This window comes from Myxine glutinosa, chromosome 14, assembly GCF_964187855.1.
Source record: "Myxine glutinosa chromosome 14, kmMyxGlut1.1, whole genome shotgun sequence".
Taxonomy (NCBI): domain Eukaryota; kingdom Metazoa; phylum Chordata; class Myxini; order Myxiniformes; family Myxinidae; genus Myxine; species Myxine glutinosa.
In genome coordinates, this window is record NC_136274.1 from 34466586 (window position 1) to 34493644 (window position 27059).

At 42.8% G+C, this 27059-nt stretch overlaps 1 protein-coding gene across 1 annotated transcript in view; it reads right to left on the bottom strand.

The window, feature by feature from the left end:
• Positions 1-27059, bottom strand: part of LOC137439239 (teneurin-3) — a 319589-nt gene that overhangs the window by 25776 nt on the left and 266754 nt on the right. The window contains exon 24 of the mRNA XM_078768166.1: positions 11444-12336. Coding sequence (XP_078624292.1) covers positions 11444-12336 — 893 coding nt within the window. The remainder of the gene's footprint in view (positions 1-11443; positions 12337-27059) is intronic.

Genomic DNA, 27059 nt, shown 5'->3' on the forward strand with positions numbered 1-27059 from the left:
AAACAAAAAAACAAGAAAACATCCGAAACACAGGAAGTAGCAGAGGTTGGGTAAAATGCGATTAAACCTCAAAGATGTAGGAAGTATGAATCGACATTCCTCTTAAAACCGTGTAGATCATAGGATAATGGCAAGCGTGTTACAGGTAGTGAATTCCAGAGTGAGACAGCGAGGGATAAAACGATCTGCATAGCCTTTCGTTCTGCATCCTGGATCAGCTATAGTGTGTGGGTGAGCGGAGATGGCAAACCGAGTCTTGTGTCCAAACACTCGTATGGGAGGAACCAAGTTAGAAAGTCCAACAGAACATTTGCCATGAAAATATCTGTAGACCAAACCAAGAGTGCCAATCGACCTACGGTGAGAGAGCGGTTCACGAGATGAACCCATCTCCACACCAACCCAGTTGATTATGTGTTTCTGGAGCCTATCAAGTAAAGATAAGTGGCAGGTTGGTGCTCCGGCCCAAATGTGACAACAGTACTCCACGAGGGGACGTATAGTTGCCTTATACAGGTACAAAATGGCCTCAGGAGGTAAATACCTCTGCGCTTGATAAAGACAACCAAACCAACTCGCTTGGAAGCACTCTTGGCAATACCAGAAATGTACTTATCCCAATGGAGGTTTGAAGAAAGCTCCAGACCAAGAAGCCGAAGCTCCGATGATTCTGTTAAGGTTGAAGATCCCATGTGCACAGAAGGGAAAGACCTGTTTCTATAACGAGATGTGGACAACCGTTTAGTTTTCTTTGCATTGAAGGTTACCAGCCAGTCATGCCCCCACTTCAACATATTCTCTAAATCATTGTCCAGTGAAACTCCAACCTCATTACGAGTGGCGTTGAGTGAATCCGCAGATGTACAGTAAAGTGAGGAGTCATCAGCATACATGGATAGCTGAGACAGAACATTATCAGGAAGATCATTGACATAAACAAGGAACAATGTGGGACCAAGGACAGAACCCTGTGGAACACCAGAATTGATGGAGTACGTAGAAGAAGATTGACCCTCAAGTACCACCTTCATATTGCGATTTGTAATGAAAGCTGAGATGAATGAATGCATCACTCCAGATACACCATATGACTGAAGCTTGTGGAGCAGACCCCTGTGCCAAACTTTATCAAAGGTTTTTGAGATATCCAAAGCAGCAAATCAAGCTTCACCCTTGAGCTCCAATGCCCTGTTGATATGATCCTTAATTAAGGATAGCAGATCACCAGTAGAGCGAGAATAGCGAAAGCCATACCGACAGTCAGTGAGAAGTTCATTGTCCTCCAGATGGCTGAGAAGTTGATCATTGATGAGGCATTCAAATACCTTACTTATTACAGGAAGCAAGCTGATGGGGCGATAGTTACTTAGGTCAGAATGCTCACTGCCAGTGGCACCCTTGAAAACAGGGACAACAGAAGCCACTTTCCATGATTAAGGAAACACTGAAGCAGACAAGCACATGTTGAATAGCTTGGCAAGAATCGGTGACAGTTCGGGTCAACACATCTTCAATACAATCCCAGGGATTCCATCAGGACCAGTCGCTTTTGAAGCATCTAAAGTACGAATAATTCTGGCAACCTTCTTAGGAGTGATAACTGGAAAAAGAATATCAGTCTGAACGAGATGGAAAATCAGGAAGAGGGTATCCCTGATCATTGAGTGTTGAATTAGAAACAAAGTGGTTTGAAAAAAGGTTAACCTTATCCAGAGGTGAAGTAACAACCCCAGATCCACGAAAAAGAGGAGGTATCGAAGATTTATTGCGGTTAAGTACTCTGTTGGCAATCCGCCAAAAGCCCCGAGAGCCAAGCCGCTGGGTCGCAATGGAATCGGCTACAGAAGCAGAATATTGCTGCTTGGCATCCTCAATAACTCTTTTACAGCGGTTACTTGTTTTGCGGAACAGACATTTGGACTCCAGAGACCCTTGCACAAGGTACTGCTTGAAATAGTGTTGCGATGAGCAATTGCTGATGCACAAGCCGGAGTGAACCATGGATGGGAATGGACCTTCACTTGATAGATACGTGAGGGAATATAAATGCCATAGCAGTGCAAATCCATTGGGATATTTCCTCGGCAGCTATATCAGAACCAAGACTGAAAGCTGAGGTCCATGGCACACCAGCCAGAAATGAACGGAATCCATCCCAATCAGCTTTCCCAAACTGAAACACAGTGTGGTGAAAAGGATGACCTGGAGTTGAGAATGAAGAGTAAGAGACACAAACAGAAGCAGTGGAATTCATACTGCAGAATCTATCAGGATTAGCTGTTAGGTTAAAACAAAATGGTGAAAATGTTAGTGGAAGATCACCATCGAATTGTGTTTCTGCATAAAGAAGGAAAAACATTGAGTGAAATTGCTCATATCACTCAATTTTCAAGGTGCGGTATCTGAAGCACAACCAACAAGTAGAGAGAAACATCATCTGCAAATTGACAAACCCAGGACTGGAAGATCCAAAAACTTGTTTAACAAGAAGGAGGAACACTTGAAGATAATATCCTTAAATATTAGAAAGAAGTATTATTGACAACAGAACTGGCAGAAGACCTCAGTGTCATTATCCATCCATCAACAGTACGAAGGTCACTTTTGAAATCAGAACTTAAAGGATGCGTTTTTGTTTTTTTGTTTTTTGTATACAGAGTCGAGGCTCGTGAAAGAGCTAACATTTATCAAACAAACAAATCAAACAAACAAGCAAACGAAGTATATAAAAAGGGGAGCGGTCGACAAGATGGGGAGAGAAGGGGAGGAAGCACACAAACACAACATTTGAGAGCAGGGACATCGGGAGATGTGTGGGAGGGAGAGGGCCTGGGGGGGGGGGAGGGCAGGATAGGTATAAAACGCAAGGACACCAAGGACTTCCAGGAAAGAAGTCGGCACCTCAAAAAGTGGATTTGGGGTGAAATTAGCAGGGGTAGAAAAGATCAAGGTTTTGGATTGGGGAAGATAAGAGATGGTGGTGAACAGCCGTTTTAAAGACCTGGAGGGAGGAGTGGGATTGAAGGGAGTGAGGGAGTTTGTTCCAGAGGCGGGAGAAAAGAGGAATGAAGGAGTGAAGGTGAGCAGAGAGTCTTGATTTTGGCAGTTTAACCATAAGAGGGTTGCAGGCAGATCTTGTGCGACCTGCAGGAATATTTGGGGGACAGAGCCCAGAGAGAGAGCTGGGGGAGCAAGGCTGGAGAGGAGTCGGTAGAAGATGGAAAGACCACCAACCTGCCTGCGGTGAGTAAGTGAAAGGCCCTCGGAGATAGCGTCATCGCGGGAGATTCCAATGATTCTGAATGCTTTGGTTTCAACAGCGTTGAAACAGTTTGCGTTCAAAAAAAAATCTATTAAGGGGAACGAGACTAAAAGGCAAAAAAAATACACAGCCCAGAAATTGGACCATGGGGCAATGATTAGAGGTGCTTTGGACAGACGAGTCAAAGTTTCAGTTCTTTGGATCGAATTGAGCAAAGACTTGGGATCACTCCCCCCATGGTATGTGAGACGATGAAAAACTGAAACTTATCAAGAGCCTTGGTTAAAGTCAAAAATTAAGCTTGGAAGAGATTTACTTCAAGTTTGAAGGTGCTTATACTCAAGTGGTGTCTGAAAATTGCTGAAAGAATTGATGGTATATTTGTTGGAACCCATCTGTGGATCGGTCCCATCGGCCGATGGGTCTGCGCCATCTGCGGATGTGTTGTTCACCTTGAAGGAATGTGTTGACAGAATGGTGCTCTTCAATCAGGTACACAGTCATTGGAATTACATGTGGTAGGAATTTAACAGAGATGATTTTTAAATGTTTTATTATCTATTTCTACCCATCTATTTATACATTTTGTCAATACATTTTGTAATTAACAGATACATGGCAGTTTTAGTAAAGCTTTACATAACATACTCAACATTCATACAAAACATTAGGGGTTCTTCTGATAATGGCGGAGGGGAATGGTGGCAGGGTAGAGAGTGGCAGGTGCTGATGAAGGTGATGGCGAGGGTCACGAGGTCACAAACCACATGTCACGGACTGCTTTATAAACATTTATGACATCTGTTACATATTTATGTGAATGTATGTGAATTACTATTCCGGGCTTTGCTTATCAATGTGTAGTCGATTAAAGGTTGTTGTGATTAAAGGGTCAGGAGCCCTTCTGAGAAAAAGGAGACCGGAAACGGAAGAAGAAAAGACACGAGGTCCTGGAGACGCGACGATTCTTCTTCTTCCTGGCCGACCTCGGACGCGAGCGGTATCGATTGAGCAACGTAAGAGAATCGGCGTTTCAAAGCCCGTCTGGCGAGAGGAGTTACCGGGACGTGTAACTACCCTTTGACACGTCAAGTCACTGTGGGTTCGTGCACGGAACCAAGCAGCTGGCACAGTTCGCCTCGCCGTCTACAAGGCCGCGTACGGGTCGCACCTTGGGCAAGCCGCGTGTTGCTTTGCCTGCTTTACATTACCCGCTTTGCTTGGCCAGGAGGTGCGCGCTGCAGCCGTTGTTCCCGGTACGGGACGTGCCCGGTGAAAGCACGTCAGGAAGGGTCCGTTCAACCGCCCGTGTGCGGAGAAGCCGACCATCATCTTGGTCAGGAGGGGCCCAGAAACATTGTGAGGGACAGAGACAAAAGGGGTCGTGAGTACCCAAGGGGTCGGGAGTGGGGAAAGGGGACACACACATATATAAGATGGCCATCGTAATCACATTGGTGATTGATTGTTGATTGTTGATTGTTGATTGTGGATTGTTGATGGTTGTTGATGGTTGATTCCTTGGGGGAATATATTATTGATTACTCTGGATCCTTGGTGTGGGGGTTTCTTATTAGACTGGAATTCATATGGATTGCGTTACGAAAGCGTATAAATAATAGATCTTTCTGGCGGAGTTCCTCTCACGGTCCGGGGGTCACCGAGACCAGGTAGTCACCGGGAGGACCACGTAACACATCAATTGCTTATTTTTAGGTTCAAATAAACATACTCATCCACCATTGATGCATACACATTCCTTCAAGGTGAACAACACATCCGCAGATGGCGCAGACCCATCGGCCGATGGGTCTGCATTGTCATTTCTCGTGCATCCACAGATGGGTCAGACCCATCGGCCGATGGGACCGATCCACAGATGGGTTCCAACATATTGACTGCAGCAAGTAACAAACAATCATACTCCATCATGATATCCCCGGTGGTGTAAGACTTATTGCTCCAAACTTCATCTTACAGCAAGATAATGATCCAAAAACAATCAGCTGAAATAAATAAAACTTATTTGTAGAAGAGAAAGGAAGCTGGAGTCCTTCACTGCAGGGAATGGCCCTCAACATATTCGCTATTAGCCCGGATCTCAATATCATTAAAGCTGTACGGGACAATTTTGACAAAGAAAAAGTGGAAAAAGAATCCCAGCAACTTAGATGATGTTTGTAAAGCAGAAGAAGTGTGGAACACCATTCCACAAGAGTTTATAACAAAATTATTGAAAGCGACCTGAGAATGATTTCAGTGGTTTTGAAGGTAAAGGGTGGACATACTCGCTATATTAGTTTATATCAGTGATATTACCGTGTATAAGTTTGGTTATTTGAATAAGATTTTCTTTGTCATATAGGGGTTTTTCCATTGAACTCAAAGTTTTAGTTTCCTTATGCATCAGAGTAAAAAAAATGAAAATGTCCAAGATTTTTGCACAGCAGTGTACGGTATGTATTATGTATATGAATATGTATACGTATACGTGTATATGAATGTATGTGTATAAGTCCATATGTGGATAATGTTATATGTGTGTGTGTGCGTGGAGGTGGGGGGTGACCCCGACTTATAAAAGACAAGATCCCAGCAACTTTTGCTTTTGGGTCTCACTATCTGCCATGATCTTTCTTGGGAAAACCACATTTCCAATCTGGCCTCCAAAGCCAGTCGCCGACTGGGCATTCTCCGTCGTGCGAAGTCCTTCCTTGGCACACCTGAGCTCCTCACCACATACAAGGCTTTCATCTGCAGCTCAATGGAATACTGTTCTCCCCTCTGGCCTGGTGCTCCTGCCTCACACCTAGTTCGGCTTCACGCTGTTGAAACCAAAGTTTTCAGAATCATTGGAATCTCCCGCGGTGAAGCTCATTATGAGGACGTTTCACTCACTCACCACAGGCAGGTAGGTGGTCTTTCTGTCTTCTACTGACCCCTCCTCGGCCTGGCTCCCCCAGCTCTCTCTGGGCTATGTCCCCCAAATATTCCTACAAGTCGCACAAGATCTGCCAGCAACTCTGTTCTGGTGAAACTGCCAAAATCAAGACCCTCTGCTCACCTTCACTCTTTCATTCCTCTTTTCTCCCACCTATAGAACAAACTCCCTCACTCTCTTCAATCCCACTCCTCCCTCCAGGTCTATAAAACAGCTGTAAGAGGTTTTCCACCATCTTTTATCTTCCCCCATCCGAAACCTTGATCTTTTCTACCCCCGTTAATTCACCCCAGATCCACTTTTTTGAAATACCGACTTCTTTCCTGGAAGTCCTGTTTTTTGTCATTAATGTTAGCTCTTACACGAGCCTCGATCTTGTATACAAAAAAAAGAAAGAAAAAAAGATAGCATGGTTCATGTGCTTGAGTCAGATAGACTTTCTCCATTTTAACGAGGGACACGTTCGGTTAATTCGTCATGTTTTTACATGTGCTGTGAAAGGTGGTGTTGTTACCAATAGAGTCTGGCTAGAATGGAGCTAAGATTGTAAATGGGATGCACCTTCCTGTCAGGTAAGGTCAGGCAAGAAGGAGGTAAGTGAGGTCAAGAAGCAATAGCGCTTCGCTCACAGACCCAAAAACCACCGGCGTGCCTCGCCTCATCAAGAACATGCAATAATGCCATCCCGGTACACGCATGGTAATAGTGGTAATGACCACCAAAGAAGGCAGAGCACTGTGGGAACACCCACCCCCAGGGGCACCGGACAGCCAATCGCCAGGCCAGGCAGGCATGTCCATGGGTGGGTCCACGAGGAGGGATAAAAACAGAGAGCGCAGGCGCAAAGGGCCAGTAACGGTAAGTTACAGGAGTCACGAAGAGTTACGGTGATCCCTGGGTGCACTACGAGGAGGGTACGTATGAGGGAGCACTCCAAGCCAAGGATGCTAAAGAACCTCCTGGAAAGCATGCATGTTCCCCATTGTTCTGTACATGTGTGAGTGTGTGCCTTTTTCATTTTTCCTTTTATTTAAAAATGGTACATCCTACTTCCTTGCTCATACATGTCATACATGTCAGGTGGGTCGACGACAACCGTTGACTACCTGCTGGTGCATAGGCGAGATAGCGGGCACCTCCGGGACACAAAGGTGATCCCGGGGGAGGAGGCTGTTTCACAGCACCACTTGGTTGTCTGCGACATAAGGGTGAAAGGTGCGAGGAGAGCTCGGCGGGTGAAGTACCAACCGAGATTGAAGGTGTGGAGGTTGAAAGAGGTGACAGTGAGGGAGGCATTAAAAGAGAGGCTGAGTATGGTAGAGGATGATGTGGTTGAGCTTGAAAGTGGTTGGATGTCAAAGAAAGATAGTCTGTTGGGAGCCGTTGGTGAGGTATGTGGATGGACAAAAGGACCACCGAGGCAATCGGAAACATGGTGGTGGGATGATGAAGTTGGAAAGAAGATTGACGAGAAGAGGAAGAAGTTCAAGGAGTGGCAGAGGGCGAAGGGTATGGGGGCAGAAAAGGCAGAGCATGAAAGTTATAAGGCAGCCAAGAAGGCTGCAAAGAAAGAGGTAGCAAAGGCGCAGGAGGCATGTAGGAAAATGTTCGGAGAACGCTTGGATTTGGAAGAGGGTCAGAGAGCGGTATTCAGGATTGCAAAGCAGATAGCGAAAGAGAGGTGTGATGTGATGGGGGTGAGTTGCTTGAAGGATGAAGTGGGACAAATCGTTGTGGACCCAGATGGAATTAAAGGAAGATGGAAGAGATATATGGAAATACTGTTGAATGCAGAGAATGAATGGCATGGCAACAAAGAGAGTAACCCAGTTTTAGGACCGGCAGAGAAGATAACCGAGAAGGAAGTTGAGGAAGCGATAAAAGCAATGAAGAGTAGAAAAGCGAGAGGGCCGACGGGAGTTGTGGGAGATATGTTGAAGGCAGCGGGAAATTGGGGTGTGAAGAGAATGACAGAGATATGCAATCTGGTGGTGAAAGAAGGCTGCATTCCAGTGGATTGGGAACTGAGTACCCTCGTCCCTCTACACAAGGGGAAAGGTGACCCTCTTGACTGTGGCTCGTATCGAGCGATAAAGTTATTGGAGCATGGAATGAAGGTATTGGAAAGGGTGTTGGAGAGGAGGATAAGGAAGAAAGTGAAGATTGACGAAATGCAGTTTGGATTTATGGCAGGAAGAGGAACGACAGACGTGCTTTTTATTGTGAGGCAGTTGCAGGAGAAGTACATGGAGAAGAGGAAGAAGTTGTTTCTTGGGTTTGTTGATCTGGAGAAAGCATTCGATAGGGTTCCACGTGAAGTAGTGACGTGGGCATTGAGGAAGTTAGGAGTGGAGGAATGGTTGATCAGAGTAGTGATAGCAATGTACAAAAGAGCGCGCACAGCTGTAAGGATGAAGGATGGGAACAGTGGTGAGTTTGAGGTGAAGGTGGGAGTGCATCAGGGGTCGGTACTAAGTCCACTACTATTTGTAGCTGTGATGGAGGTGCTGGCTTGGAACGTAAAGGAGGGAGGGTTTACCATGGGAGTTGTTGTATGCAGATGATCTGGTGTTGATTGCAGAAAGTATGGATGGACTGAAGGAGAAGATGAACAAGTGGAAGGAATGTATGGAGACAAAAGGTCTGAAGGTGAATATCGGAAAAACGAAGGTGATGGCAAGTGGTAAAGCATGTGGTGAGGTGGAAAGAACTGGGAAGTGGCCGTGTGCTGTGTGCAGGAAGGGTGTCGGAGTGAACTCCATTCAATGTACAATGTGCGCTGAGTGGGTTCATCAAAAATGTAGTGGTCTGAGAGGGTCATTAACCAGTGTGGCAGCTACATTCAAGTGTAAGGTGTGCACAGAGGGAGCTGCAGATGGAGGAAATGTTGAGTTGGGGTCTTGGAGACGGCATGAAGCTGGAAGGTGTGAAAACATTTTGTTACCTCGGAAACATCCTGAATGGAGAAGGTGGATCAGACTCGGCAACGGTTGCTGGAGTGAGATGTGCATGGAAGAAGTTTCGGAAACTGAGTGGCGTGCTGATGAGGAGGGGAGTGTCGTTGAAGCTGAAGGGAAAGGTGTATGCTGCATGTGTGAGAAGTGTTATGATTTATGGGAGCGAGACATGGGTAATGAACATAGAGCAGCAACGAAGGCTGGAAAGGGTGGAAATGCGAATGGCTGTGTGGAGGTGGATGTGTGGAGTATCGTTGAGAGAGAGGAAGACAAATGATGAATTGCGAAAGATGATGGGAATAGAGCCTGTGATGGATGCTGTGAAGAGAAACAGTTTGAGATGGTCATGTGTTGAGGAAGGATGAAAGTGACTGGTTGAGAAGAGTGATGGAAATGAATGTAGAAGGAAGTAGAGGACGGGGAAGACCGAGAAAGACTTGGCTAAAGTTGGTCGAAGAAGAAATGCGGGCAAGGGGGTTAACAAGGGGAGATGCAGAAAATAGGGCAAAATGGAGAAGATTGTCATGGGGACCGCAAGGCTAACCCCCGCTCTTTCAGGGAAAATGGCCTTAAAATGGCTGTTGTTGTTGTCTACTTCCTTGCTCGAAGCTCAGCATTTAAAGGATAGAGCACAGACAAACCCAAGGGTTGGCATCCATGGGAAGGAGGAAATTCCTCCTCAATTGTCCACATGAGCAAAGAAGAGAAAAATTACGTCATAAAGATGGCGTCACTGGCACTCAGAGTGCTTTGGGATGAGACGTCACTTCCCCAAAGGTCTCAGCTGTGTTTGTCTGAAGTTAACTTTGGTGTTTTCTCGTATATTTGTCTGCAAGTTTGTGCACGATTTGTGTTGTAACTCCTCAATGAGCTTTAAACCAAGTAAAGAAAATGTCCTGTGGAGATCTCTTCATTTGTCTCAGTTCCCATCCTTCCACCACAACCACCCACGTTGCAAGACCATTTGAAAAACATTGTTCTGGTTCTTCGAGATGGTCACGCAGGGGTCTTTTTAAACTCGTATATAATCCTGCGCCTGTTTGCGTTTGTCCTATCCCACGTGTGTTGGTTTTTCTGTCCTCCAGTTATTTCTGCGAGTGCCGTTCCGGATTGATTGCACGGTCGTCCCTGGATTTCCATTGCATTCGTTCCACCATTTTCATGCAAATGAGAGGGGGGAAAAGCTGAGCGTCACAGGAGATGCCAAGGCTGACCAGGGATAATGGAGTCTGTTCTCGTTTTGAGGGGATTACAAAGCCAGCAAAATCATTTTACACTCTTTCACACATATCAACAAAAGCCAAAAAGAAGGTCACCCATAGCCATGGAGATTGCCGTATGCAAGGTCGGCTTCATCTTTATGAACCAAACAAATCCTGTGACTCTAATTCCCAAGTACTAATTCCCAGGAACACACAAAGAGGGAGCGCTGTGGAGTTACAATGGTCTCCTTAAGTTGTAGTTGGATTTTCATCATGATTAATTAATTAATTTTGTCCTGCAGTTGGAAATGCGTGGTTTGTGTGGGTATTGAATGGTGAAAGTGCTGGTAGATTGTCATGCTCTCCATTTGCATTCTTTCCTCCTGCAGTGGGATTTGCCGGCTTTTCAATTCACTTGTAGGCCAATGTGCCATACCTCCTGGTGGCGTCCTGTCAGTGCATCGCCCTCTGCCCACTGTTGTCATCTCTTGCTCTATGAGTTCAGCATTCGTGTCGGGGGCCCACATTAATGTGTCTCACTTGGCACAGTTCATGCTCCATATCTTGTTGGAAATACAGATTAGAGAAGCAAAAGTTGCATTCATTGGCAAAAGCACACATTTCAATCACTGCTTTGGCTTGAGAGAGAAGATGATTGGAATTGGGATTTACTGTCCACAGAATGGAAAATATTCATGAGATCCAAGAAATGTTCACATGCATGGAAGCCATGATGTCGTATGTCAATTGTTCATTGCACACGTCCATCAAAGGCTGCATCGCTCTTCAGTACGCAATGGATTTTGTTCTTTTTGCCAAAATCGTATCAATTAATATTTTGATAACCTCAGTAAAAGTGATGCATGGTTTCATATTCACCAAACTATAACAATGGAAGCAGGTAAGTAATGTGATGTCGATCGTCGACGATCAGCTTCCGCTCCCCCAAACACACCCAAACTCAGCCCCGTTCCCACCCACATCTCAGGGTCGACACATTTTGTGACAAAATAATGAAATTTTCACCAGAAACTCAAGGGTATCTATCGGACAAATTGAACTGAAATAAGGCACAACTTACTCAAAGAATGTGGGCCATCCACTGCTGTCTGTATTGCTGGCGAGCAGACCACCGACCCCGTGGTACGTGAACAAAGCCAACCGCCGGCCATCACTCTCCAAAGCATGAAGTTGCCCTCCACTCTTGGCACTGAGCAGCAGGTCACTCACTGAACCATCAGGTGCAAGGAGATGTGTAACTTTCCCATCGCCCGACCACTCCACTCTCAACTGATTACCGTGGGCATCAGTGAGTCGAGCGAGACGCGGCTGCCCCCTTGTGTCCAATTCATAACTCAGGTTAAGAAGAGGTGTTCCAGAACGTAGGGCTAAGGTACGAACATGTAGACCGGTAGTGTCAAACTCGTACAACTCTCCTCGGGCTGGCGCCTCCACACGATACCTTCCATCAGGCCCAGGCTGAGGATGAGCTTTGCGAATAGCTCGTATCCGTGCGTTTCCCAAGTCGGCTACAAAAAGCGTTCCATCAGGGCAGGATGCCAAGGCTACAGGACCATTGAGTCGTGCGTCGCGTGCAAGCCCCCCATCACCCCCAAAACAGGGCGGACATCCGGGGGCATTGCGTGAATTACAGTCACAGGATGACGATCGTGCAGCTCCGGCAAGTAATGAAACATGGCCGTCAGGATCAACGCGGCGAACACGGTGGATACTTCGTTCGTCCGATTCGGCCACAAACAGGTCCCCGGCCATAGATATTGCCAGGGCAACAGGGGTTTGGAGATGTGACAGAGAACTGGAGGTAACGGGTTCGGAGCGGCAGTGGGTAGGGTGGCCGGCCACCACGCTCGCCCAGCGTCCTTGTACCAGTCGGAGAACCACAGTGCCATCCAGCAGGTACAGAGAATTATCCACTGGGCTCACAGCAAGGCTCGTAGGCCATTCCAGGTGAACCTGTGCCACAGATGCAGACACCAGTGACTAAAACAAACAAAAAAAACAATGCACAATATTGGAATTGATCATGGAAATAAAAGAAATACACATGCAGTCATTATAAACAATAATTAATTTCACTAATATGGTGAAAGTATGTTATGGGACAATATATTCTACTATATAAGAGAGATGTCTGTCTGACTGTGTCGCCATTTTTCTCAGAGATGGCTGAAATGATCTTCGTCAAACTTTCAGAGGTTCATCAGTGAGTGCCTGGGAGTGTTTTTGGCCAAAAAAAAAAATATATATATTTAAAAAACATCGTTTTTTGGAGTTTTTTTTAAATTTAAATCGCTCGATAGTGCCTAAGCCTTTTTTAATTAATGATAGTTATATACAAGAACACATTCGCATAAATAAATACACAACAATCACCAGGCATTTGAACACCAATAAATCAAACAATTCCGGAAGTGTACCAAGTTGGTAGTACGGCTTCTTCTTCTTCCTAATCGGCATCACAGTTAACTCAGAAACGTGATGAACGGCACATTCACCCACCAGCATATATATGAACCCCCATCCTCTCCTGCCTCCCCCCCTCCCCCTTCCCTTCCTCCCCTCTCCTCCCCTTCCCCCTCCCCCCCCCCCCCTTATCCCCCCCCTACGCCCGGCAACGCCAGGTATTTCTGCTAGTTGTTAAATAAAATAAAAAGAAGTGTCAAGTTGGACAATGCACAAGTGTATTGATATGTAAGCTGTTTACTTCTTCACTCAAAGCATCACAATTTGTTTATATATTTTTACCGACACTTTATAACTTACTGCACTAGTAAATGTATCCGTCGCTTTGCTGACGGATTTAATGAAAAGGCATGTTGTGCTGTCCTTCACAAACATTCTACTCCAATCGCTCTATAATTTGCCTGAGGTCATCTTCCATCCACTTGGAAGTCAGCCTACATCAATCACCTTCATCAAACATCCTCGCTGCTTATACATGGCATGGACAAAAAAAATCACTGCCGCTTCACTGCGAAGGTCAGTGTTGGATGCTTTGGTTTGAACCTCTGCTTAAAATGGGTGATGTGATATGAAACATTTTGAGAATTTCGAATTATTCTTTCAACATCACGGTAATGCATATTATCAAGTTCTTTAAACTTTCTTTATGTAAGATGACTTGTAATACTGGCTACCTACCACCGGGGGTGCTATGCAATACGCTATGCAATTTACATAGAGAGAATTGGGGTCTTCTCCCCCACCTTGAACCCCTCCTGCAGACATGATACCATACAGACACGATACTTGTGGTACTCTTAGCCAACCGGCAAAATTTGGTTGAATTTGATTCAGTAGTTTTTTAGTTTTTGAAGCATATATATAAACAAAGAGGCCTGGTGTTGTCTTAGCGGTTAGGGTGCCGGCTTGGGATCCCAGGATCCTGGGTTCGAATCCTGGCCGATCACTGAATGAATGCCAGGTGGGTTGACTCAGCCTGTCATCCTTCCGAGGTCGGCAAATTGAGTACCAGTTCACTGGTAATTCCCTGTGTATTGCAAGAGGCAACCAACAGGGCTGGTGGGCAATCAACAGGGCTGGTGGTGCAACCAACAGGGCTGGTGGTGCAACCAACAGGGCTGGTGGTGCAACCAACAGGGCTGGTGGCAGGAAGGGAATCCGGCCCTAAAACATTGCTTCGAAAAGGGGACCATGGTGCCTGAAAAAGGTCCAACCCCTGCTCTGTGGGGAAAAATGGCCTTTAAAGGTGGTTCATAAATAAATAAATAAACAAACACAAATAAATAAATAAATAAATTCACTTTTATAGTATGGACTACTCCCATGCAGACCCTAAAGTATGAAAGATAAATATCTGGTTGAGACCAGAGGATCAGCACAAGCTTACAATATATTTAAGATTAATTTACTAATATTACCTGTCACGGCTCCATGGAGCTGGTAGGATAGCCTAGACTTGGAGAGGATGCACACTCACCTCTGAGCTGTCTCTTCTAGGTTCGAATCCCGATCCAGCTATAAAAACTCTCATCCTGGAGTTTAGTTGGCAGGACGAAGCATCGATGTGTGCACCGTCCCTCGGATGGACGTTAAGCTTCACGATGTCCCTCGCAAAGAGGAGGCGAGCTATCACCACACCTTGAACAATTTGTAAATTCCTGCTCAAAACACCTTCACTCGTGTATCGTATGTCAGAGAGGTAACCGATACAGGATTGGTTTGAGCCTCGAAACGTTTTTCGACGAGTGGTGATATGTCCAGGGCTCTAAGTAGTTTGGCCGTCGTTATTATTATTAATGTCACCATTAGTCCATCCACTGCACAGCGGGAGATGGGGATTTGCAATCATTTCTGTGTGTCTGTCTGTGTATCTGTCCGGGCCGTAACCCTTTATTTTTACCACTTCAGCTTTTCTCATCAAATTTTCAACAAAGCTTTATTATGAGAATACAGAGAAGAGAAATTAATAATTTTGTCAAAAGGTCTAGGGTCAGCATCACATGAAATCATCAATTTTCATCCAATTGACCTGAAATTTAAAGAATTTGCATATTGGGTCACTGAAGGCTTTTCATGTCAAAAGGTCAAGTTCGCCTAAAATAGTCAATCTTTTGTATTTCTTTTTAGCTGCTTTTGTAATATTTAGCGTACGGAAGAAGAAGTCTGAATACAAAGCGGAGACGTGGACAGGCTTCTTTTTTTTTTTTGTATTCAACATCGAGGCTCATGTAAGAGCCAACATTAATCACAAAAAGACAAACTCGCACATAAAACATAAGCTGAAGGGAGCGGGAGACAAGATGGGGAGAGAGAGGGAAGGACACAAACACAACATTTGAGAGCAGGGACATCGGGAGATCTGTGGGAGGGAGAGAGCTTGGGGGGAGGGGAAACGGGAGGGGGGGGGGTGTGAGAGGTATAAAACACATGGACACTGCTCGGACTTCCAGGAAAGAAGTATTTCAAAATTTATTTTCAAAATAAAAAGTATTTCAAAAAAGTGGATCTGGGGTGAATTAACGGGGGTAGAAAAGATCAAGGGTTTTGGATGGGGGATTTGCATTTCAGATTTTTTTTTTTTTTTTTTTTTTTTTTTGTATACAAGATCGAGGCTCGTGAAAGAGCGAACATTAATCACACATGTTTCACACACACACACACACAATTAATCACACACAAACATTAAGATGTTTGCATCTTTGCATTTCAGATGCTTTCTGGTAATGCTGGGCGATAATCGCGATGGGACGATAATCGTGCTTTAGATTTACTATCGCGATAACGATAATGCAGATTTATTATCTTATTATCGTGATGACTGCTGGGCATGCGCAGTAGGTAAATCGCACCTTGAACCAGATATTGAGGTATATTGACTGCATTAGGTTCTCTCAAAAGATATACCCGTATTAAATGCAGCTCTATAAAATAAAGCAGGTGATGTAATATGAAATGTATATTATACAATATGGAATTTAAATGGTATATCATTAAGCAATAAACATCAAAACAAACAACCAACTACTCAAGGCACCAAAAATGCTTTTGGTGTCTAATTCAGCGATCCGTTTGAGTTTGCTTTCTCTGAGCACAAAGTTAAGCACTCAAGGCAACATTATGTGAAAGATCGAGAAGATGAGCGTCCTCAGTGTGCAGAGTTTTGGCATTAAGGACAAGGACAAGCAGGTCATCTCGTTCTTCTCTCCTCGCCATTCTTGGTGGGCCGAATGGAGCAGGCAACACCACACTCGGTTTATTACCTTATATACCTAAAGCAACATTTATTTATTTGTTTATCACATTTTTGTCACAACATGCGATTCCTTGTCATTTATTACTCTCGAAGTTCCACATCAAAAACGTTATTTTAAATGTATGAATTTCTCCACAAATGTCCCAATGACCATGCAGCTTGCTTGGTATTTTCATTTTAGCAAGCAGATTGCTTGGTGTGTTGCGTTAGCAAGGGGCTTGCTCGATGTGTTCCGTTAGCAAGCAGCTTGATCGGTGTGTTCCGTTAGCAAGCAACCTGATCGGTGTGTTCCGTTAAAAAGCAGCTTGCTTGGTGTGTTCCGTTAGCAAGCAGCTTGCTTGGTGTGTTCCGTTAGCAAGCAGCTTGCTTGGTGTGTTCCGTTAGCAAGCAGCTTGCTTGGTGTGTTATATTAGCAAGCGGCTTGATCGGTGTGTTCCGTTAGCAAGCAGCTTGCTTGGTCTGTTCCATTAGTAAGCAGCTTGATTGGTGTGTTCTATTAGCAAGCGGCTTGCTTGGTGTGTTCCGTTAGCAAGTGGCTTGCTTGGTGTGTTCCATTAGCAAGCAGCTTGATCGGTGTGTTATATTAGCAAGCGGCTTGCTTGGTGTGTTCCATTAGCAAGCAGCTTGATCGGTGTGTTCCGTTATCAAGCAGCTTGCTTGGTGTGTTCTGTTAGCAAGCAGCTTGCTTGGTGTGTTCCGTTAGCAAGCAGCTTGCTTGGTGTGTTCCGTTAGCAAGCAGCTTGCTTGGTGTGTTCTATTAGCAAGCGGCTTGATTGGTGTATTCCGTTAGCAAGCAGCTTGCTTGTTGTGTTCCATTAGCAAGCAGCTTGCTGGGTGCGTTACTTTAGCAAGCAGCTTGCTTGTTGTGTTCCTTTATCAAGCAGCTTGTTATTGCTTGGCAAGCCAATGTTCCATATCAACAGCTTTGCAAACTGCTCGTCCAGTCGTCCAGTTTGCAAAGCGATTCCGTCCAGGTAAAATGAGGTTTGATTTTAAACAAATTGCAACACAATTATGAATAAAGAGTACGAACAAACGTAACTCTGTGACTATTCAATTTGTTTCAACGTGGATTATTATTGTACGCTACATGGTTCTCAAGATGCAAATTACATTATTTATATTTTCACGATATTATCGCAATAATCGTGATAATGAGGTCCATTATCGTGATATATGTTTTTTCATTATCACCCAGGCCTACTTTCTCGTTATTATTATTATTCATAGCTCCTCACATGGAACTCCCACATACTAGAAAGTGTTAAATATCCATCTTGTACATAAAATGCAGTGATTTTGGCCAGGGTAACAGCACACAATGGCATAATATTGTATTGACTCATCTTCAAAATGTCCCTAATCTGTGTTGGCCAGTTTGGTCCCATATGAATACCTGGCTCAAGATTCAGGTTTAGAGAACAAACCAATGATTACAAGTGTGTAATTATCAAGAAGAACATGGTAGGACATCTGTTAAAGTGCTAATAGGTTTGCCTCACATCTTACTCCATTCCTTCATTAAATATCTTCAAACTGCTGAGAATTTATTCCAATGCAATTTTCATGCCGTTGCATAGCAACATGAAGCTTCTATGATTTGATTCTCAACCTTCTGAGCCCCGCTGTCCCCGGATAAAAAAAGAGCGTTATTATCATGTCAGTGTGTAACTTCTGTTGATTCAAGTTGCTTGGTGGAAAACAAATAATACTGATGATGAAGATGATGATTATTAGTTTAACATTGGTAGCTCAAACAGTATGTAGCTTTGGTGTAAAGTTTCCTGAACGAGCTGGCCAATTCAAAGTACAAGTCACATGAGTTTTTGCACTTCTCTGAATTCTATTAACTTTGCTTGCCTAGTTTTGACACAGAGATAATCCAAATGCTTCATGGCAATTTCACACGAGCAATTAAAAAGGTATCATCCAAACCGATAGCGAAAAAGTCTTCCTTATCTATATTTAATTAGCGGCCTCCCTCTCAGGAGAATAAAAGTTTTAATGAACATTTGCATCACATAGTGGAACTGGGTAGCCATATATTATTAACGCACGAGTGTAACCGTTCAAAAGTGTCGTCCGAGGGAAAACAAGCAGCATTACTCATAAGAAAGAAAGAAATTACTCCCATGCCATAATTCACCAATCAAAAGATCGCAACCGCACTGGCACATCCACAAAAATTATGCAAAAAAGTTCGAAAAACTCAAAATTGCAACAGAGAATATGGCAAGTGATATAACAGTAATTATTTTATATATGAAAAAAACATAACGGTAATTATTTTATCACATCCTTCCAAATTTCTTTTCTCTCTCTCCAGGGTGATTCGTCTCCACCAATATGTTTAGCGATAAGCATATTCTGCGATTCACTTTAATATTAAATAATTATTAAAGTCATTCAAGGCCTTGTGTAAGAATTACATAAATAAACTAGAAGCGCACTCGGTAGAGCACATATCTCCGCCGGGGTCATTAGTTTACGTTTTGTATCAAACTGATAGGCCGGATCTAGATTCGGACCTGAACCAAAATCTAATTGGCATGTTCTTGTCGCCTAACCAACTTATCCACCTAGTTTTGTCATAATTCATCCAAATTTTTTTGAAATACCATGCTATATATTGTTTTGGCCCCATCTCTCAAATGTGAATAATCATTTTTTTTTTATTAAAAAGTCCTCGTATCCAGATCCAGATTCAGATCTTCACCAAAATCGAATCAATACGTCATTGTCACACACCCAGTCCACCAAATTTCATCTGAATCCATCCATAACTTTTTGAGACATTCTGCTCACAGACATATAGACAGACAGGAGTGAAAACGCAACCTCTGTCCACTTTTTTGTAGCAGAGGTAACAAAGGTATGCTGACAGAACATTCAAAATTGGAAACATTTCAGATTGTCCCAAATCAATCTGATGCTACAATGTTTGGGAAGATCTGAGACACACACACAAACACCCACACACACACACCACACACACACACATGCTCCATGGATACAATACAATTGTGTACAAACATGAACACAATAAACCAGTATCTCTCACTCGCCTTGCAAAAAACTTCCAAAAACAGGTGCGAATGAGAAGATGTCACACACCAAAATCGAAACAGCAACAAATGCAGCCCCAACGATTGCAAAAAGGACAAAACAAAAATACAACACGAAATATCAACAGATATATACTTACTACTGGGAGAAAGAAAAAAGAGCAGGAAAATATTTTTTTTAAAGAGTTGTACAGATTGGGGATAGACAAATAAGGATAACTGGAATGGCTAAGAAGAGGTCAGCTCAACTGGGACGGAGAATAAATCATTATTAATTCCCAAGACTAAGGACACTGCACTAATGGCTTTGAAAAGATGGCAGAACTGAGTCAATCGGACAAGTGTAGGTTCTGCAAGGTAGCAACAGAAAGCATGTGTCACCTCCTATCGGGATGTAAAAAGCTCATGTCAGAACAGTTGTACACCCAAAGACACAACAAAGGATGTAGACTCTAAATAATGCAGAAATCAAGAAAATGATCAAACATCATCAAGACTTCAAGAGTGAAGTGAAAAGATCCTGGAAGCTGAAGAGCACCAAAATTGTACAAGTGATAATTGGAGCAACAGAAATGATGAAGAAGAAACTTACAGAGATCTCACAAACCATCCCTGGGAACATTACCATAAGCAAACTACATATGGAGGTTGTACGGGGTTCATTGACGTTCCTGAAAAGAGCCCTTGGAATAAAACTCTGAGAACAACAAAACTTCACAACTTAGCCCATGACTCGCAATCCTTCACCGAAGTAGGGGGTGGATACTTCGAGTCCTGGGAGGACTTCGTCCCACCTTCTAAAACCCAAATTATGGAGATAACAATCAACACACACACACACACACACACACACACACACACACACTTATGAAGTACCTGATTTAATGACCATCAGGATTGCCAACTAGGAACCGTCCCTCATGGAGGTTTTTATGCCTCCGCCGACAAAGTCGCCGGAGGCATTATGTTTTCGGGTTGTCCATCAGTCCGTCCGTACACACGGGCTAAACCTTGTTTTTCTCAGCAACCACATATCCAATTGAGACGAAACTTTCAGGGTAACAGTGACACCCATGCAGAATGTTTTTATGATAATTGTGACGTCATAGGTCACGTGATATGGCAGCCATATTGGATTAAAAGCAAATAATTAAAAAATTATTTCTCGGAAACCGCTAAATGGAATTTTTTTAACTTTCACATTGTCAAGTACTCCCAATGGGGGAACAAATGAATGATAATGATGACATCATAGGTGAAGTGGTATACCAGCCAAAAATGTTTTAATCGAATTCCTTATCCTAAAAATCTGAAATTTAATGCACATGATTTATGACCCATTTGTATTGAAATATGAAATTTATGACATCATAGGTCACATGGTTTGGCAGCCATATTGGATAGAAAAACGAACCTTATCCGATCAACATGAAACTTCACAAACGTGATCCCCTACCCATACATATGCAGAGTGATGGCATCTACCCGTTGTGGAAATATGCGGAGGCATATTGGCGACACAGTCGCATTGTTCTAGTTACCCTTCAATCCCAGAACCTCTCTGAATGATAGGTCCACCACATTAATTGTGTCTGAAGGTCATCCATATATATATATATATATATATATATATATATATATATATATATATATATATATATATATATATATATATATATATATATATATATATATATATACATACATACATACATACATACATACATATATATATATATACTCAGAGGCAAAAGTTATTGTGACATGGAATTTTTTCATTGGTAATCTTGTGAATGAATTTTTGGATTTGAACCAGAGAAAGAGTGTGTTAAAATGGTCGAAGAAACGCAACCAAGCAGTTGTTATTCGAATTGCACGAAATTTGCAAGAAGCATGACATATTCGAGAAAAATGGCCAGCAATGGTCACTTTAAAAGGCCAGACAACCAGACGCTTATCATTTCCACTCAATGCAGTCTTAAGAAGTGCAGAAGTCAGAAAAACACATCTATTCATCGTTCTGGAACAAGTTCGACATGCCACGCCTCGGGGAAATGGTTCTTAATCAGAACAATGTTAATGTGTTACCCTGCATCCTGGATCCTGGACCCTGGATGTTACCCTGCAAGATCCCCTGATTTGTCACCCATTGAACACGTCTGGGATGAAATGGAGCGACGTTTACGACGTCATCCGAATCCTCCAACAACGCTGCAGAAACTCTGCCAAATCCTTCCTCGGATATGGAATGGTCTTCCCCAGGACTTTCATAGACGTTTAGTGGCCTCAATGAGGCGAAGGTGCCAGGCCTGCATCAATGCACAAGGTGGACACACTCGCTACTGACCGTGTGAACTTGCTTGTGAACCCCCTCTTGTGTTGTGGCTCATTTGCATATGCCAGGTGCGCTGTTCTTATGGACTGTTGATCGTTACCATACCTTGAAACATTTGTCTTTCCATGTAATAACATTTCATTCGAGGCAGTAAAAGTTTAACACTGATTCTGTTTGTTGTTTGTGTGTCACAATAACTTTTGCCTTTGAGTATATATATATATATATTAGCTTGGCTCGGCTCGCTGCGCTCGCCTCACCACCCGTCGTTACTGAGGAGCAGGCTTATTTTAGCTGAGGATAATGACTGTACCTGAGTTCTGTTGTGTTGTGTTGTACCTCACCACCAAGTAATTCAAAACACCTCACCACCACGTGGTTATAAACACCTCACCACCACGAAATTAAAAACACCTCACAGCCACAAAATAAAAACACCTCACAGCCACAAAATAAAAACACCTCACAGCCACGAAATTAAAAACACCTCACAGCCACAAAATAAAAACATCTCACAGCCACAAAATAAAAACACCTCACCACCACGAAATTAAAAACACCTCACAGCCACAAAATAAAAACATCTCACAGCCACAAAATAAAAACACCTCACAGCCACAAAATAAAAACACCTCACAGCCACGAAATTAAAAACACCTCACAGCCACGAAATTAAAAACACCTCACAGCCACGAAATTAAAAACATCTCACAGCCACGAAATTAAAAACACCTCACAGCCACGAAATTAAAAACACCTCACAGCCACGAAATTAAAAACATCTCACAGCCACGAAATTAAAAACATCTCACAGCCACAAAATAAAAAACATCTCACAGCCACGAAATTAAAAACACCTCACAGCCACAAAATAAAAAACACCTCACAGCCACAAAATAAAAAACATCTCACAGCCACGAAATTAAAAACACCTCACAGCCACGAAATTAAAAACATCTCACAGCCACGAAATTAAAAACATCTCACAGCCACGAAATTAAAAACACCTCACAGCCACGAAATTAAAAACACCTCACAGCCACGAAATTAAAAACACCTCACAGCCACGAAATTAAAAACACCTCACAGCCACGAAATTAAAAACACATCACCACCACAAAATTAAAAACACCTCACAGCCACAAAATAAAAAACATCTCACAGCCACGAAATTAAAAACATCTCACAGCCACGAAATTAAAAACACCTCACAGCCACGAAATTAAAAACACCTCACAGCCACGAAATTAAAAACATCTCACAGCCACGAAATTAAAAACACATCACAGCCACGAAATTAAAAACACATCACCACCACAAAATTAAAAACACCTCACAGCCACAAAATAAAAAACACCTCACAGCCACGAAATTAAAAACATCTCACAGCCACGAAATTAAAAACACCTCACAGCCACAAAATAAAAAACACCTCACAGCCACGAAATTAAAAACATCTCACAGCCACGAAATTAAAAACACATCACAGCCACGAAATTAAAAACATCTCACAGCCACGAAATTAAAAACATCTCACAGCCACGAAATTAAAAACACCTCACAGCCACGAAATTAAAAACATCTCACAGCCACGAAATTAAAAACACCTCACAGCCACAAAATTAAAAACACCTCACAGCCACGAAATTAAAAACATCTCACAGCCACGAAATTAAAAACACCTCACAGCCACGAAATTAAAAACACCTCACAGCCACGAAATTAAAAACATCTCACAGCCACGAAATTAAAAACATCTCACAGCCACGAAATTAAAAACACCTCACAGCCACGAAATTAAAAACGCCTCACAGCCACGAAATTAAAAACACCTCACAGCCACGAAATTAAAAACACCTCACAGCCACGAAATTAAAAACACCTCACAGCCACAAAATTAAAAACACCTCACAGCCACGAAATTAAAAACACCTCACAGCCACGAAATTAAAAACACCTCACAGCCACGAAATTAAAAACACCTCACAGCCACGAAATTAAAAACACCTCACAGCCACGAAATTAAAAACACCTCACAGCCACGAAATTAAAAACACCTCACAGCCACGAAATTAAAAACACCTCACAGCCACGAAACACGAAATTAAAAACACCTCACAGCCACGAAATTAAAAACAACTCACAGCCACGAAATTAAAAACACCTCACAGCCACGAAATTAAAAACACCTCACAGCCACGAAATTAAAAACACCTCACAGCCACGAAATTAAAAACACCTCACAGCCACGAAATTAAAAACACCTCACAGCCACGAAATTAAAAACATCTCACAGCCACGAAATTAAAAACACCTCACAGCCACGAAATTAAAAACACCTCACAGCCACGAAATTAAAAACACCTCACAGCCACGAAATTAAAAACGCCTCACAGCCACGAAACACGAAATTAAAAACACCTCACAGCCACGAAATTAAAAACACCTCACAGCCACGAAATTAAAAACACCTCACAGCCACGAAATTAAAAACACCTCACAGCCACGAAATTAAAAACACCTCACAGCCACGAAATTAAAAACACCTCACAGCCACGAAATTAAAAACACCTCACAGCCACGAAATTAAAAACACCTCACAGCCACGAAATTAAAAACACCTCACAGCCACGAAATTAAAAACGCCTCACAGCCACGAAACACGTAATTAAAAACACCTCACAGCCACGAAATTAAAAACACCTCACAGCCACGAAATTAAAAACACCTCACAGCCACGAAACACGTAATTAAAAACACCTCACAGCCACGAAATTAAAAACACCTCACAGCCATGAAATAAAAAACACCTCACAGCCATGAAACACGTAATTAAAAACACCTCACAGCCACGAAACACGTACTTAAAAACACCTCACAGCCACGAAATAAAAAACACCTCACAGCCACGAAACACGTAATTAAAAACGCCTCACAGCCACGAAACACGTACTTAAAAACACCTCACAGCCACGAAATTAAAAACACCTCACAGCCACGAAATAAAAAACACCTCACAGCCACGAAACACGTAATTAAAAACGCCTCACAGCCACGAAACACGTACTTAAAAACACCTCACAGCCACGAAATTAAAAACACCTCACAGCCATGAAATAAAAAACACCTCACAGCCATGAAACACGTAATTAAAAACGCCTCACAGCCACGAAACACGTACTTAAAAACACCTCACAGCCACGAAATTAAAAACACCTCACAGCCATGAAATAAAAAACACCTCACAGCCATGAAACACGTAATTAAAAACACCTCACAGCCACGAAACACGTACTTAAAAACACCTCACAGCCACGAAATTAAAAACACCTCACAGCCATGAAATAAAAAACACCTCACAGCCATGAAACACGTAATTAAAAACACCTCACAGCCACGAAACACATACTTAAAAACACCTCACAGCCACGAAATAAAAAACACCTCACAGCCACGAAACACGTAATTAAAAACGCCTCACAGCCACGAAACACGTACTTAAAAACACCTCACAGCCACGAAATTAAAAACACCTCACAGCCACGAAATAAAAAACACCTCACAGCCACGAAACACGTACTTAAAAACACCTCACAGCCACGAAATAAAAAACACCTCACAGCCACGAAACACGTACTTAAAAACACCTCACAGCCACGAAATTAAAAACACCTCACAGCCACGAAATAAAAAACACCTCACAGCCACGAAACACGTACTTAAAAACACCTCACAGCCACGAAATTAAAAACACCTCACAGCCATGAAATAAAAAACACCTCACAGCCATGAAACACGTAATTAAAAACACCTCACAGCCACGAAACACGTACTTAAAAACACCTCACAGCCACGAAATAAAAAACACCTCACAGCCACGAAACACGTAATTAAAAACGCCTCACAGCCACGAAACACGTACTTAAAAACACCTCACAGCCACGAAATTAAAAACACCTCACAGCCACGAAATAAAAAACACCTCACAGCCACGAAACACGTAATTAAAAACGCCTCACAGCCACGAAATAAAAAACACCTCACAGCCACGAAACACGTACTTAAAAACACCTCACAGCCACGAAATAAAAAACACCTCACAGCCACGAAACACGTACTTAAAAACACCTCACAGCCACGAAATTAAAAACACCTCACAGCCACGAAATTAAAAACACCTCACAGCCACGAAATAAAAAACACCTCACAGCCACGAAACACGTACTTAAAAACACCTCACAGCCACGAAATTAAAAACACCTCACAGCCATGAAATAAAAAACACCTCACAGCCATGAAACACGTAATTAAAAACACCTCACAGCCACGAAACACGTACTTAAAAACACCTCACAGCCACGAAATAAAAAACACCTCACAGCCACGAAACACGTAATTAAAAACGCCTCACAGCCACGAAACACGTACTTAAAAACACCTCACAGCCACGAAATTAAAAACACCTCACAGCCACGAAATAAAAAACACCTCACAGCCACGAAACACGTAATTAAAAACGCCTCACAGCCACGAAACACGTACTTAAAAACACCTCACAGCCACGAAATTAAAAACACCTCACAGCCACGAAATAAAAAACACCTCACAGCCACGAAACACGTACTTAAAAACACCTCACAGCCACGAAATTAAAAACACCTCACAGCCACGAAATAAAAAACACCTCACAGCCACGAAACACGTACTTAAAAACACCTCACAGCCACGAAATTAAAAACACCTCACAGCCACGAAATAAAAAACACCTCACAGCCACGAAACACGTAATTAAAAACACCTCACAGCCACAAAATTAAAAACACCTCACAGCCACGAAATAAATAACACCTCACAGCCACGAAACACGTAATTAAAAACACCTCACAGCCACAAAATTAAAAACAACTCACAGCCACGAAACACGAAATTAAAAACACCTCACAGCCACAAAATAAAAAACACCTCACAGCCACGAAACACGAAATTAAAAACACCTCACAGCCACAAAATAAAAAACACCTCACAGCCACGAAACACGAAATTAAAAACACCTCACAGCGCCACAAAATAAAAAACACCTCAGCCACGAAACACGAAATTAAAAACACCTCACAGCCACAAAATAAAAAACACCTCACAGCCACGAAACACGAAATTAAAAACACCTCACAGCGCCACAAAATAAAAAACACCTCAGCCACGAAACACGAAATTAAAAACACCTCACAGCCACAAAATAAAAAACACCTCACAGCCACGAAACACATAATTAAAAACACATCACAGCCACGCCATTTTAAAACACCTCACCACCACGTAATTCAAAATACCTCACCACCACGTGATTCAAAACCACCACCACGTTATTAAAAATACTTCACAACCACGGAAACAAAAGTTTGAGGGAGTCGTGAAGTGACAACGCAGACCCAGATGTGTAGATATATAGATAAATGACTGTACATGAGTTGCTGTTTTGTCATGGTTTAAACCAATCATAATGCAAACAATTATTTTGCACAAATGTATTTGTAATATACGTGATATCACATTTTATAAA